The 15,188-nt window shown below is 45.1% G+C and overlaps 1 protein-coding gene across 1 annotated transcript in view; it reads right to left on the reverse strand.

Moving 5' to 3' along the window:
* Window positions 1-15,188, reverse strand: part of UBE2W (ubiquitin conjugating enzyme E2 W) — a 59,021-nt gene that overhangs the window by 30,564 nt on the left and 13,269 nt on the right. The window contains exon 2 of the mRNA XM_069731488.1: window positions 10,701-10,792. Coding sequence (XP_069587589.1) covers window positions 10,701-10,792 — 92 coding nt within the window. The remainder of the gene's footprint in view (window positions 1-10,700; window positions 10,793-15,188) is intronic.

The following is a 15,188-nucleotide window of genomic DNA, read 5'->3' on the forward strand; positions in this document are numbered from 1 at the left end:
TGCAGGAAACGTGTTTGCAGCGTGTGCCACGGTTGTTGCCGTCTGTGCCGGGTTGTTTTATGTATAGGAGGAGCAGCTTCATCCAGGGCACTTTGCAGGGTTTCGTTGTAATGCTTCAGAGCAGAATCAGGACATGAGATGGAGGAGATTGGGGCCAATGAGGACTGCAAGTTCTTCATAAGTTCCTGGGTGTTAATGGCCTGTATGTTTCTATAAGTGTGGAAAGTGGGGGTGACCTGAGCGGGAGGGAAGTTCTTGATAGAGAATGAAAGAAGGTTGTGGTCAGAGAGTGGGAGAGGGGAGTTTGTGAAATCATCCACTGAGCAAAGCCGGGAGAAGACCAAGTCAAGGGAGTTTCCATCTTCATGTGTTGGCGAGTTAGTATGCTGCAAGAGGCCGAAAGAGGAGGTTAGAGCCAAAAGGTGAGAAGCAGATGGGGAGAGGGGAGAGGGGAGAGGCAATAGGGATGTTGAAATCACCCATGATAAGGGTGGGGGTGTCACAGGAGAGAAAGTGTGGAAGCCAGGTGGCAAAGTGATCCAGGAACTGATGAGAGGGGCCGGGAGGACGATACACCACCACCACTCGCATGGAGAAGGGGACGTAGAGTCTGACCACATGGACCTCAAAGGAAGGGAAGACAAGTGAGGGTACTTGGGGGATAACTTGGAAAGTACATTTTGGTGAAAGGAGCAGACCAACGCCTCCGCCTGCTCTGTTGTCTGATCTTGGGGTATGAGAAAAATGTAGTCCACCATATGAAAGAGCAGCAGCAGCGGTGGTGTCTGACTGCTGGATCCAGGTTTCAGTAAGAGCCAGGAGATTAAGAGAATTAGAAAGGAAGAAGTCATGAATGAAGGAGAGTTTATTACACACAGAGCGAGAATTCCAAAGGGCACAATTCAAAGAGACAGAAGGCATGCAGGGAATATTAATAAGGTTAGAGGGGTTTCTGAGTGTAGCAATTGGGAGGTTTGACTGGCTATAACATGGGGGGCCGGGGTTTGGAGATATGTCTCCAGCGACTAGGAGGAGGAGGATCGAAAGAGTGAGCAGATGGTGAAGTGATTTGTGAGAGCGTCTCTTGTGTTGGATGGTGGGACTGAATGGATCTGCGCTGTTAAGCAATGTGAACAGAGCATGAGTGCTATACATAGGAGAGGCAAGGACAGAGGGGCCGATATGGATGGAGTGTAGGGAGTTAATGCAAGGGCGGTGAATGTGAGTGAATGCAGCAGCTAGGATATAGATTATACAAATAAATATGGTGAATATTTGTGCTGTTTCAAGTGAATAGGGAATAGATTTCGATTGTCTTACCTGTCTCCTGCCCTGTCTAACTGCCATGTTATAACTGCCGAGTACTTAGAAAAAAAAAGTACTTTGAAGAAAAATACACGAATAACAGTGCACGAATGCACCCCTGCATGAATGCATCCCCAAGCTAGGTCTACATTTATAGAAGGCTAGCCCTTAGATCTTCCTTTTTTTTTTTTTTTTTTTTTTTGGGTGTTTAAGCTCGTTAGCAATCAATCAAACTCAGTTGAGACAACAGGACACAATAAATGTAGTGATCAGATAAACAAATGTCCAAGTCTACATGGATCATAAACTGCTTTAAAACAGTTATGTGATCTCGCTGAGTAAGGACATGCAAAAGTCAGATTAAATATCTATAAAACACAAAAAATGCATAATAGGATGAATAACATATATAGATATATGCAGGATTCAATGCCGAAGATGGAATGACTCAGATACCATTCAAGCTGCTTGCTGTCAGGGACTGGAGCAATAGACATGCAGGATATTTCAGCTCAGAGAATGAATGATCTGTTTACCATTCAAGCTGCTTGCTGTCAGGGACTGGAGCAATAGACATGCAGGATATTTCAGCTCAGAGAATGAATGATCTGTTTACCATTCAAGCTGCTTGCTGTCAGGGACTGGAGCAATAGACATGCAGGATATTTCAGCTCAGAGAATGAATGATCTGTTTACCATTCAAGCTGCTTGCTGTCAGGGACTGGAGCAATAGACATGCAGGATATTTCAGCTCAGAGAATGAATGATCTGTTTACCATTCAAGCTGCTTGCTGTCAGGGACTGGAGCAATAGACATGCAGGATATTTCAGCTCAGAGAATGAATGATCTGTTTACCATTCAAGCTGCTTGCTGTCAGGGACTGGAGCAATAGACATGCAGGATATTTCAGCTCAGAGAATGAATGATCTGTTTACCATTCAAGCTGCTTGCTGTCAGGGACTGGAGCAATAGACATGCAGGATATTTCAGCTCAGAGAATGAATGATCTGTTTACCATTCAAGCTGCTTGCTGTCAGGGACTGGAGCAATAGACATGCAGGATATTTCAGCTCAGAGAATGAATGATCTGTTTACCATTCAAGCTGCTTGCTGTCAGGGACTGGAGCAATAGACATGCAGGATATTTCAGCTCAGAGAATGAATGATCTGTTTACCATTCAAGCTGCTTGCTGTCAGGGACTGGAGCAATAGACATGCAGGATATTTCAGCTCAGAGAATGAATGATCTGTTTACCATTCAAGCTGCTTGCTGTCAGGGACTGGAGCAATAGACATGCAGGATATTTCAGCTCAGAGAATGAATGATCTGTTTACCATTCAAGCTGCTTGCTGTCAGGGACTGGAGCAATAGACATGCAGGATATTTCAGCTCAGAGAATGAATGATCTGTTTACCATTCAAGCTGCTTGCTGTCAGGGACTGGAGCAATAGACATGCAGGATATTTCAGCTCAGAGAATGAATGATCTGTTTACCATTCAAGCTGCTTGCTGTCAGGGACTGGAGCAATAGACATGCAGGATATTTCAGCTCAGAGAATGAATGATCTGTTTACCATTCAAGCTGCTTGCTGTCAGGGACTGGAGCAATAGACATGCAGGATATTTCAGCTCAGAGAATGAATGATCTGTTTACCATTCAAGCTGCTTGCTGTCAGGGACTGGAGCAATAGACATGCAGGATATTTCAGCTCAGAGAATGAATGATCTGTTTACCATTCAAGCTGCTTGCTGTCAGGGACTGGAGCAATAGACATGCAGGATATTTCAGCTCAGAGAATGAATGATCTGTTTACCATTCAAGCTGCTTGCTGTCAGGGACTGGAGCAATAGACATGCAGGATATTTCAGCTCAGAGAATGAATGATCTGTTTACCTGTATGAAGAGAGAAGAGATGCTTGATTATATTCTGCCATGTTATAACTGCCGAGTACTTAGAAAAAAAAGTACTTTGAAGAAAAATACACGAATAACAGTGCACGAATGCACCCCTGCATGTAAAAACTGGTTTTCCTATCGCCACGACAGCACCCACAACGAGAGACTTTCAAAGACTATTTAACTGGGAGGGACCACAGCACTAAGTACTGAACGGCCAAACTGTAAGCTGGAATTAGCAGATAGATCAAGGCGATAGTGCTTATAAAAGGTGGAAGGTGATGACCAAGTTGCCGCCTTACATATCATTTCAATGGGGACATCTGCCTTCTCCGCCCAGGATGATGCCATGGCCCGAGTGGAGTGCGCCCTGATGCCTTCTGGTGGTGTTAACTCCCCTGGCAGAATAGGCAAGACATATCGCTTCTCTAATCCATCTAGCGATAGAGTTCTTCGTGACACCAGAACCTTTTTTCTGATTCTGGAAAGAAACAAACAGAGCCCTACTCTGTCTCCAGCTTTGTGTCCTATCCAGGTATTCTAATATCGCCCTCTTTACATCTAGGGTATGATATTTTTTCTCCTCTTCTGAACCTGGATTTTCATAGAAAGATGGTAAATAAATCTACTGATTTAAAGGATCTACTGATAACGCATGTATATCACTGACCCTCCTGGCAGATGTTAATGCTAAGAGTAGAGCTGTTTTTAAGGTTAAATTTTTCATTGAAATAGAGTCTAATGGCTCGAACGGAGGTTCAGTCAACGCCTCAAGCACCAAATTTAAATCCCAAGGGGGTATTCTTACAATATGGATTGGGTTAGAACGCTGACATGCCTTAATAAATCTAGCAACCAATCTATTACCAGCTATATCACTGTTATACAGAGCCCCCAAGGCTGAAACATGAACTCTTAGAGTGTTGACTGCTAAGCCCAATTCCCAGCCTTTCTGAAGGAATTCTAAAATAGCTGAAATCGGAGCCTTATCTCCTAATGGTTGCTGATAAAACATAAGGAATTTTTTCCAAGTTTTTGTGTAGATCTTTGTAGTGACCTCCTTCCTACTTTTCAATAAGGTAGCTATTAAAGCATTAGAGAACCCCCTCTCCTTCAGAAGCTCCCTCTCAAGTTCCAAGCCGTTAAGTGAAGAGTCTCCAAATTTGGATGATGAAATGGACCCTGAGAGAGGAGTTCCGGAACCACTGGCAACACCCAGGGATCGGTCACAGACATTGTCCTGAGGAGAGAGAACCAAGGCCTCCTGGGCCAGAAGGGGGCGATTAAGATCACTCTGGCTCTTTCCTCCCGGATCTTCCTGAGAACTATCGGAATCAGACACATTGGGGGAAAGGCATATGCCAGCTGGAAGTCCCAACGGACACGAAGGGAATCCACTATAAATGGTTGGTCTGCTATGTGTAAAGATGCGAACCTTCTGACCTTCCTGTTCTTCCTCGTAGCAAACAGATCTATTGTCGGCAACCCCCACAGATTGACTATCTGATCGAATATCTGTTGGTTTAGGGACCACTCTCCCTGAAGAAGGGAATGGCGACTGAGGTAGTCCGCCTCTATATTGAGTTCCCCTTTTATATGAACTGCCGACAGGGATTGTAAGTGTTTCTCGGCCAGAGACAATATCTGTGCTGTAGTGGTCATCAGGGATCGAGACCTTGTCCCCCCCTGATGATTGATGTAGGCTACCACAGTCATATTGTCTGTTTGTATCTGTACATGCATATTCCTCAGGGATGGTAGTAAGGAAAGAAGAGCCTGATTGACTGCAGTAAGCTCTCTTAGATTTGAGGAATTCTGGGACTCTTGAATCGACCATCGCCCTTGGGTTAGAATGTCTCCCATATGGGCTCCACAACCGAACGGGCTGGCATCTGTTGTAACTATATTGTTCGGAGTGATGGTCCAGAGAACTCCTTTTGACAAATGTGCTGGATTGAGCCACCATCTCAGATCATGAAGAGTGGCGGGTGATAATTTGAACCTTCTGCTCAGAGCACCGTGAAGATCTTTTTCTGCTTGAAGAACTTCGTATTGAGGCATTTGGGTATGAGCCTGAGCCCATCTTACCGCCGATATACACGCAGTCAAAGATCCTAGTAGAGACATTGCGTCTCTTAGACTTAAGTTTGTAACTGTCCTTACTGCCGTGATCCTTTGAACGATCTTCCGCTTCTTCTCTTCTGGTAGAAAGGATGACTGATCTTCTGAGTCTAGAAGAACTCCTAGGAACATTTGACGTCTTGTGGGTTCCAGTTTTGACTTTTCCCAGTTGATTATCCATCCGAGTTCCTGTAGGGATGATATTATGGCATTTACCCTAGACGTACACTGGTCAATTGAATTTCCTACTATCGTCTAGATAGGGCACCACAAGGGTTTCTCTCTCCCTGATATGGGCCATTACTTCCGAAACAACCTTAGTAAAAACTCTAGGTGTCATGGACAGGCCAAAGGGACTTTGCCAAAAATTGAAAATGTTTAATCTAATGGTTTACCCATACTGCCATCCTGAGGAATTGCTGGTGATTTCTGTGAACTGGAAGATGGTAGTACGCATCTTTTAGATCCAAGACCGACATGTAGCACCTAGGAAACAAAAGCTTAGTTGTTGACTTAATGGATTCCATCTTAAAAGCGTGGTACTGAAGATATTTATTCAATTTACGTAAATTTATGATAGTCCTAAAGGACCCATCAGGTTTAGAGATTAAGAATAGCGGAGAATAGAAACCCGACTTCTCCTAATGTTTTGGTACTTCTTCAATAACTCGCTTTGTAAGCAATTGTTGAATCTCTAATTCTAAGGCCTGTTGTTGGGCCGGAGTGTCCAGTGATGTTATCACAAAATGATCTGGGAGAGTTCTCAAAAATTCTAATTTTAATCCGGACTCAACCACCCCCATTATCCAGGCACTAGAAGTAATCTTTTTCCATTTATCTGAGAAGAACTTTAGTCTTCCCCCTACTGGTAGATCTGTTTTATCTGTAATTACGCCTACGTCTTGAGAAAGATGAAGGGTTCTTATAGTATCCACCTTTCTTCTTTTGATCTGATGTTTCCCAGTCGCGATTATATCCCTGCTGGTCTGCCTGGAATCTTCTGAAGGGCATGCATCTTCGGAAGGCGTTCCTAAAAGTGGGATTAAACGTTTTAGGAAATCCCTTCTTCCTATCTTCTGCCTTTGCAAGGATGTTATCCAGCACCGGGCCGAATAGGTACTCACCCCTACATGGAATGGAGCAAAGTTTAGCTTTAGCCTGAGCATCCCCCTTCCATGTCTTTAGCCATAGTGCCCGTCTGGCTGCATACGAAAGACCTGCCGATCTTGCGGCCAATTTCAGAGAATCAATCGAGGCATCTGCTAGATAAGCTGCTCCTTCTCTGACCTGAGACAGGGAATTCAACAATTTATCCCTGGGTACCTTCGCTTTAAGCTGCTCCTCCAGCTGAGTCACCCAGACCATAATTGTTCTGGCCGTGCAGGTGCCTGCGATAGTAGGCTTAAAGGCTCCAGATGATGACTCCCATAATTTTTTAAGGAGCATGTCAGCCTTTCTGTCTGAAGGATCCTTGAGGAGCCCTACATCTTCTAACGGAAGTGAGGCTGTTTTCGAAGTAGAGGCTACTGCCGCATCTATTTTCGGAACCTTCATCCACTGGGATAAAGTGTCATCTTCAAAGGGGTACCTTCTTTTTGCAGCTGAAGGTAAAAACCCCTTATCCAGCTTGTCCCACTCCCGTCTGACCAGATCTTTAACTGAATCCACCACTGGGAAAGCTTTCCGACTTCTCTGGCTCAGCCCTGCGAACATGATCTCCTGAGTTGTTTTCGGTTCTTTACTGTCTGCAACCCCCATAGTTGCACGGACTGCCTTAATTAAGGTCTCCATACCATCCGTGGAAAAGCAAGGCCTTCCCTCCTCATCTGAAGAGGATGCCGAAGAACTTTCCGAACATTCGCCCTCTTGTACCGAAGGGCTGGAATCGGACACCAACTCCACACTGCTTTTTTCATGCCGTCTGGTTTTAAGGGATGATTTTATTTCTTCCCTAATTACCTCCCTCAAATCCGATACCCGGAGAGGGGCCTCTTCTTCTAACATACGACATATGCATGATTGGCATCATTTCTTTACATAGGTGTCAGGTAGAGGCTCTGTGCATACAGCACACTGCTTATGCTTAGATTTGGAGACCTTTTTCCCCTACAATAAAGCATAGTGTAGAAAAAACATCTGTATCAGGCAATGGTCTACATATTACACTCACCACTGCTGGAAAATGTAGAGTACCGGTTTTTGAGGGGGTGAGGTGCGACGTGACGCTGGTTTGCCAGGGTCCTGCTGCCCACGTTCACCGCTATGAGACCTGTGCTCTCCTGTCTGTCGGTGTTCGGCGTCTCCTGCCGAAGACATGTTGCCGCACACACATCTCACCTGAGCGCTGCTTCTTTTCAAAAGTCCCGCGCTCCTCCTCCCGGTCTCCTCCGGAAGTTGTTACTCTACTTCCGGGTCATAAGCGCCGACCTGCTCCTGCAGCGTCGCGCGCGTGTGAACGACCCAGGGCGGCATGCCTTCCCCCGGGAACGTCACCGCTCCTTGCCAGACGAGGGAGGAAGCTGGACACAGGACTTCCCCCGACGCTGCTTCCGGGCCCCCGACTCTGCCGTTCTCCCCGGACACCGCACAGAGGCTTGGCGGACCCGGGTAAGACAAAACGACCTGTAGGCTCCCGCCGTCCGGACAGGAACCCAAACTGGAGGGCGAGGGGGACCGCCCCTTTTTAACCTGTAGGTTCCTGTCCGGAAGGTGGGCGGATCCCCTCTCTCATTGTTGTGGGTGCTGTCCTGGCGATAGGAAAAAGGCTTATAAGTGGATAAAGAAGTATATTTCACTAATAAAATATATTACAAAGTTTATATTCGCTTGTATATTGACATATGCTAAGTTTGTTGAAACCACAGTGACCATTTAAGTATGTTATTTTTTCCTGTGGTTATAATTGTCGTCCAGTCACCATGAATAAATGCTATTCAGGCGTCATAAAGATAACTGCACATTCTGCTTTTTCTCAAGAGAGGACAAAGCACTTAAATTCCTCAATGAAAGCACCTCCTGAAATACATAGCAATAATCCCATTACTTCATAGAAAACATCAAAACTAAGCTGAGTGCTACAAGAGAGGAGATCAGTCCTGACAATGTGACACATAAGCCGCCTCTCTGATGGGATACGCTCACACACTTGGCATTATATTACCATACACAATACGCCTACCATTCTGGACATACCCGCAGCACCATTAAGTATTGCTGATCAGGTATGGGGAAGTGTTGGTACGTCATGGCTGGCAGCTGTTACCGCAGGGCATATACATTTATGGAAGACCAAAAATAATGCAGAACAAGAAATGGAACAAAATCAGTTGTTGCAAAAAATAGTGAGCGACATCCAGATCTCCGCGGGAGCAGAGACATTTGGCAGCATCACCCACGGGCAGAGTCACTGGTTGCTAGGTGGCTGTCCTAATCTATTTAGGTGCAGCCTAGTAAGTAAAGAGCTTGTGACAGTCATCAATTAGAGAGAGTGAATGATTCACTAACGGTCACAAGGAGAAAATCAATGTCATGGTCAAATTGTGTTACCAGAAAACCATGGCAAAATCCATGGACCATCCTAAGTATATGCTCACATAATGCAACATATGTTGCATTGTCACGTTTCAGTAGCAGCTCAGCATTTTTTCCAATATATTACAGTATAGGCAATTATGAAGAACACTTGCTGTAAAGAGTCCTATCCAAGCACTGACAGATGTCACACAGAATTGCTGTACCTCCAGTTTCAGTGTAGTGTATCCTATGTGATGCAACTTCAGGCCCTCTCCCTGCCTCCTGCTCGTGATAGATTTTTCCTTTGTCACTTCTTACAAGCAGGGGGCAGGATAGACAGACTAAAGTTGCATGTAATAGAATACACTGGAGATTTTGCACACAGTGCTCACACAGTTTAGTCACGCAGTGAGTCAGGGGGATTTTGTAGGGACTCGCCTACTTCTCTATTCTCCCGCTCACTTATGTAAAGTAGAAATTATATATTTAGCAGCACTGTAGTGACATAGTTCATCACACAGGGGAGACTGACCTTTTTACAGAACAGAGCGTGTACTGGACTGATGGTATGACTGGAGAGGACATGGCATAGTTGCAGATAATGATACATTCAAAACATATAGATGCTACTGGGCTGGAAGGAAGACACTTCTACACTGCTAGAATACTGCTGTGCTAAGGCTTTGTTCACATGTCCGTTTTTTTTTTTCCATTTAAAGTAGACAAACATAACAGAAAACCATAATTAGCAGCCTCTGAATTCCTACGTCAAAAACAGGTCTGTGGAGTTGGTAAGCCAAACCTCCGACTCCTCAATATCCATGTCACCGACTCCACAGCCCTGGTCAAAAAGTCTGTTTGCTTTCTGAATGTTGTCCATTTTCAGAACCAAAGAAAAAGTTCTGCATTCAGGACTTTCTTTTCCTGTTATAAAAATAAGCGGAAATCAGATAGACCCCATACAAAGCTATGAGACCCCCTCTACTATACAGCAATTTCCAGAACGCTAATTCCAGTGCTGTTGGTGTTTGTCTTTTCTAAACGGAACAGGTGTATGGACACGTGATCTGAACTTAGTCATGGTACAAATGGCAAAAGAATAAAGGAAAGAGAGCTAGAGGATCCATCCATGATAGGAAAGCTTTGATTTCAGTTTAAGAAAGAAATGAATAGTCTTATGTTAGTTAATGACGGCTGAGAGGCCTAACTCTGGGACTTTTACGCTGCACAGGGGTGTTTCAGGTCACCCATGGTACAGCGGCTGTATTCATGAAGCCCAGGTCACCCGTGGTACAGTGGCTGTATTCATGAAGCCCAGGTCACCCGTTGTACAGCGGCTGTGTTCACGAAGAAGTCTGTAGCTCCCTGCACAGCCAGATGGTTGGGAGTGCTAGACCAGAGCTGTGGCCTTTTCATCCCCAAGAGGTGATCTCAGAGGCTAGAACTCCTAGACATAAGTCATAGCATACTTAATAATAGTAGGAACCCCCTTACAAACTTGACCAGCTGTACTGGCTTTTATGCTAACTGCATACATCCCGTATAATGATTGCATGAGTATAGGAGGCTACATGATTGGCAGATAACTGGTACATTTGTCATTTATTGAGTTGACCACAGCAACCAAATGGACTTTTGGTTTGCAAAATTCCTCTGGAAAAAAAAGAAAGATATTTTCGTGAAGGACTCTTGTACTTTTCCATTGCAACAGTTTTCCTAGGTCCTGCACAATGCTCATATACCTCCGGATCAGACGTCCCCAGCCCCTTCATATGTGTAATGAAAAGCCCATTAGACGTAAGCGATTGAGGCCGGCCATGCATTTACAGGAAGAGGTTGAAGATCCTTTTCATTTCACTTACTGTGTAATGGAATTCTGAACGCTCTTTTCATTTAGGGTCATCCCCGGTGGAGGCTCGTTCTGCAAAGCCAACAGTTCCTTCTGCAGCCGCTTCTGCAAAGCATGAAAGCAGGCGTCATTAATAGAGGAGCTCGCACACAATTACAGCAACAGATTATTAACATATCCAGTCACTACAGGAAGGTACTTCATTACAGCAGTCAGAAATCCCATTATGCAGGGAGGAGAACGTTTCATGACATTTAAATAAAAATACCTCAGACAACTCACATGAAGTACAGTAAAAATGTGAATGGCAACAATGCAACCAGGCAGCAAACAATGGATCTGCAAATACCAGGGATGAAAGCCTCTAGATCAGTGCTCTCAACCTTTTTTAGGCTATGTTCACATGCCCAGTAACCATCCGTTAGAACGGATCCCGCAGTAATCAGTTGACAAAAAAGTTGTGCAGACAAAACTTTGCCTGAAAAAACACCTCATTTCATCTGGACCCTATTTAACAGTGAAGCCTATGGAAAACGGATCTGTGAAATAATCACCAGTTCTCCCATTTCATACAGGTCTGCTTTCTGCTTACTGGATCCGTTTCAAATATATAATTACCGGTACTTGTAAGATCCCATGTCCAGTAATGTATATTAATGATTTTTTTTACCTTAGTAAGAAACTGATCAATTTTCTATAGACTTCAATGTTAGAAAAAAAAAATGAAAAAAGAACCAATTGAAATCAGTTTTTTTCAGGTGGGCAAAAAAGTTGCGTCTGTACTACTTTTTTTTGTCAACGGATCCTTGCTGGATTCGTTCTAAAGGATGATAACGGGACATGTGAACTTACCTTGAGGGCCCCACTCATCTCTGAGAAATGGTGACAAGCCAGATCCAGCCCCCACCCCACAATAGTGACACCCGGAGCACCCAAAGCTTCCCCACAGAAATCACACGAGACCTTGTGCCCCTGTCCCTCGTAGTCAGTATACTTACATCCAGGGCTTTCCACCTTACGCCCACGTGGTATTCTCACACCAACAACTGCAACCACACAACTGCATCCAGTGTCCAGCACCCCTTGATTTCCAGCGTACCATATTTATCTGTCCCCATTTCCCCGCCAGTACAAGCCCATCCACAGAAGTCACCATCCGGAGCTGCTCTATAGTAATGCACCAAGCTGGCAGAAAGCCAGGAGCCACACGTCAAGGGTCCACAAGCCACATCCGGCTCCCAAGCCTCAGGCTGTGGACGCCAGCTCTATATGCAGAAGTTGGAACAAGAGGGGAGTCTCTGAACGTTTTCTAAGGCTCTATGTCACTTATCGTAGTGACCGCTGACTGACAGACGGCATTGTACCTACGTGTGGATCCCTTCTGTTGGCTGCGATCTCAGCACAAGAGGACGTACAACCCCCATCTTCATGATCCTAGATCTAGAAACATTATATCTTCATAAGCAATGAAATGTACGCTTTTCTTAACACCATTTTCCGTAATACATCATCAAACATCAAAAATATTCTAAAAAAATACTTGTGTACACCACTGTTAGAGTATATGAACATGGAGCTGAGTTTATTTCTACCATCAAAACTCATTGTTTTTGGCGAGCTCCTGCTCCAAAAGCTCCTTTAAATATTCAGCGTAAACACACCGTTAACCTCTCATTGTCCTTTTGAAGCGCATTTCACATAAACGAGCATGCAAACACTGCTTGGGTTGTGGCAAGGATCATCAAAGCACCGATATCCTTAGTAACAGAAAGTTATTGGTTTTTACATCCTGGAAATGTGTTTGCCATGCTGTTATTGCAGCTGTCCGCTCAGGGTGCAGACGGTGCAGGATCCAGTGAACACGAGCTCTATAGGCTGAGGCCCCTGTTAGATGAGGGTAATACAGTAGCACCATATTATTTATTTTACTCACTTATATAGCGCCATTAATTCCATGGCGCTTTACAGACATTATCGGCACTGTCCCGATGGGACTCACAATCTAAATTCACTATCAGTACGTCTTTGGAATGGGGGAGGAAACTGGAGAACCCAGAGGAAACCCATGCAATCACGGGGAGAACATTCAAACTCCTTGCAGATGTTGTCCTTGGTGGGATTTGAATTTAGGACCCCAGCGCTGCAAGGCTGCAGTGCTAACCACTGAGCCACCGGACACAACACCCAGTTTTTCCCATATCCCAAAGCTGCGGAACTGATCTTCATGGTCTTTGGGTCACCTACCTGTATACTCCACACATTCCCTGCTTATCTCCATCAGTCCTGTATGTATATCCCATAGTCATGATGACTTGTGCCATCTGTGCCTTCATGGCGAGTACCGTAGGGCAAGGCACTGCTGACCTGATGTAGGAACACAAACAGCTGGAAAATGTTGGTACACTCTCTGTAGTCAGTACATTCCTTTATACTCCAGACAATGTTCTTAAGGCCACGTTATGTACCACACTGCACCATGTGAGCCCTGCCCTACCATGTACCACATTACACCATGTGAGCCCTGCCCTACCATGTACCACATTACACCATGTGAGCCCTGCCCTACCATGTACCACATTACACCATGTGAGCCCTGCCCTACCATGTACCACATTACACCATGTGAGCCCTGCCCTACCATGTACCACATTACACCATGTGAGCCCTGCCCTACCATGTACCACATTACACCATGTGAGCCCTGCCCTACCATGTACCACATTGCACCATGTGAGCCCTGCCCTACCATGTACCACATTGCACCATGTGAGCCCTGCCCTACCATGTACCACATTGCACCATGTGAGCCCTGCCCTACCATGTACCACATTACACCATGTGAGCCCTGCCCTGCCATGTACCACATTACACCATGTGAGCCCTGCCCTACCATGTACCACATTACACCATGTGAGCCCTGCCCTACCATGTACCACATTACACCATGTGAGCCCTGCCCTACCATGTACCACATTACACCATGTGAGCCCTGCCCTACCATGTACCACATTGCACCATGTGAGCCCTGCCCTACCATGTACCACATTACACCATGTGAGCCCTGCCCTACCATGTACCACATTACACCATGTGAGCCCTGCCCTACCATGTACCACATTACACCATGTGAGCCCTGCCCTACCATGTACCACATTACACCATGTGAGCCCTGCCCTGCCATGTACCACATTACACCATGTGAGCCCTGCCCTGCCATGTACCACATTACACCATGTGAGCCCTGCCCTGCCATGTACCACATTACACCATGTGAGCCCTGCCCTACCATGTACCACATTACACCATGTGAGCCCTGCCCTACCATATACCACATTGCACCATGTGAGCCCTGCCCTACCATGTACATTACACCATGTGAGCCCTGCCCTGCCATGTACCACATTACACCATGTGAGCCCTGCCCTACCATGTACCACATTACACCATGTGAGCCCTGCCCTACCATGTACCACATTACACCATGTGAGCCCTGCCCTACCATGTACCACATTACACCATGTGAGCCCTGCCCTACCATGTACCACATTACACCATGTGAGCCCTGCCCTACCATGTACCACATTACACCATGTGAGCCCTGCCCTACCATGTACCACATTACACCATGTGAGCCCTGCCCTACCATGTACCACATTACACCATGTGAGCCCTGCCCTACCATGTACCACATTACACCATGTGAGCCCTGCCCTACCATGTACCACATTACACCATGTGAGCCCAGCCCTACCATGTACCAAATTAGGGTCATTCCATGGTAGCTTACGTTACAACACGATATAGTAACTTACGTTACAAAGATGATGGTAACTTACCTTACAATAAGTTTAATCCATTGGATGGTAACATATTTCAACGCAAGTTACCATCAGCTTAGTAACAAAAGTTACTATACTGTGTGGTAACGTAAGTTATCTATATTTCTTGTAATAAAAACTGTTGCTTTTAACTTGAGAGGTTAAAATAAACTTTTTAAGTTGCTGGGACTATGGTGTTTAATACAATAAAAATAGCGCTTCTCCCCTGTTTACCAGAACAGAAAATTTGGCAGACTCATGAAGGACAATTGCCTTTCCTTTTTTTGTAACGCAAGTTACAAAGTAATAACAGTGGATTTTGTTTTTAATTTTATTGATGAAAAATCAAACTGTGTTGAAATCTATTGAGAATAGTTGAAGGTCAATGAATGAAGATACATTCACTCCTTCCTGTAAATTACCATGGAATGACCCATTACACCATGTGAGCCCTACACATCCTCCTAATACAGAGATCACATGAATGAAATCTAGTGAGGACAGAAGATGCAAATGTTTCGTCAGGCCCTAAGAAATGGAGCCTCGCTGCTCTCCTCCTCAGCCGCAAGAAAGAATTGGCCATCTTGGGATTTCCCATCATACTTAACCTCTTCACTTCTGCTACTAAGCAGCACAACACTGGCAATACAATACCCACAGCCCAAATCTGCTATTACATGACT

Source organism: Ranitomeya imitator, chromosome 6 (assembly GCF_032444005.1).
Source record: "Ranitomeya imitator isolate aRanImi1 chromosome 6, aRanImi1.pri, whole genome shotgun sequence".
NCBI classification, from domain to species: domain Eukaryota; kingdom Metazoa; phylum Chordata; class Amphibia; order Anura; family Dendrobatidae; genus Ranitomeya; species Ranitomeya imitator.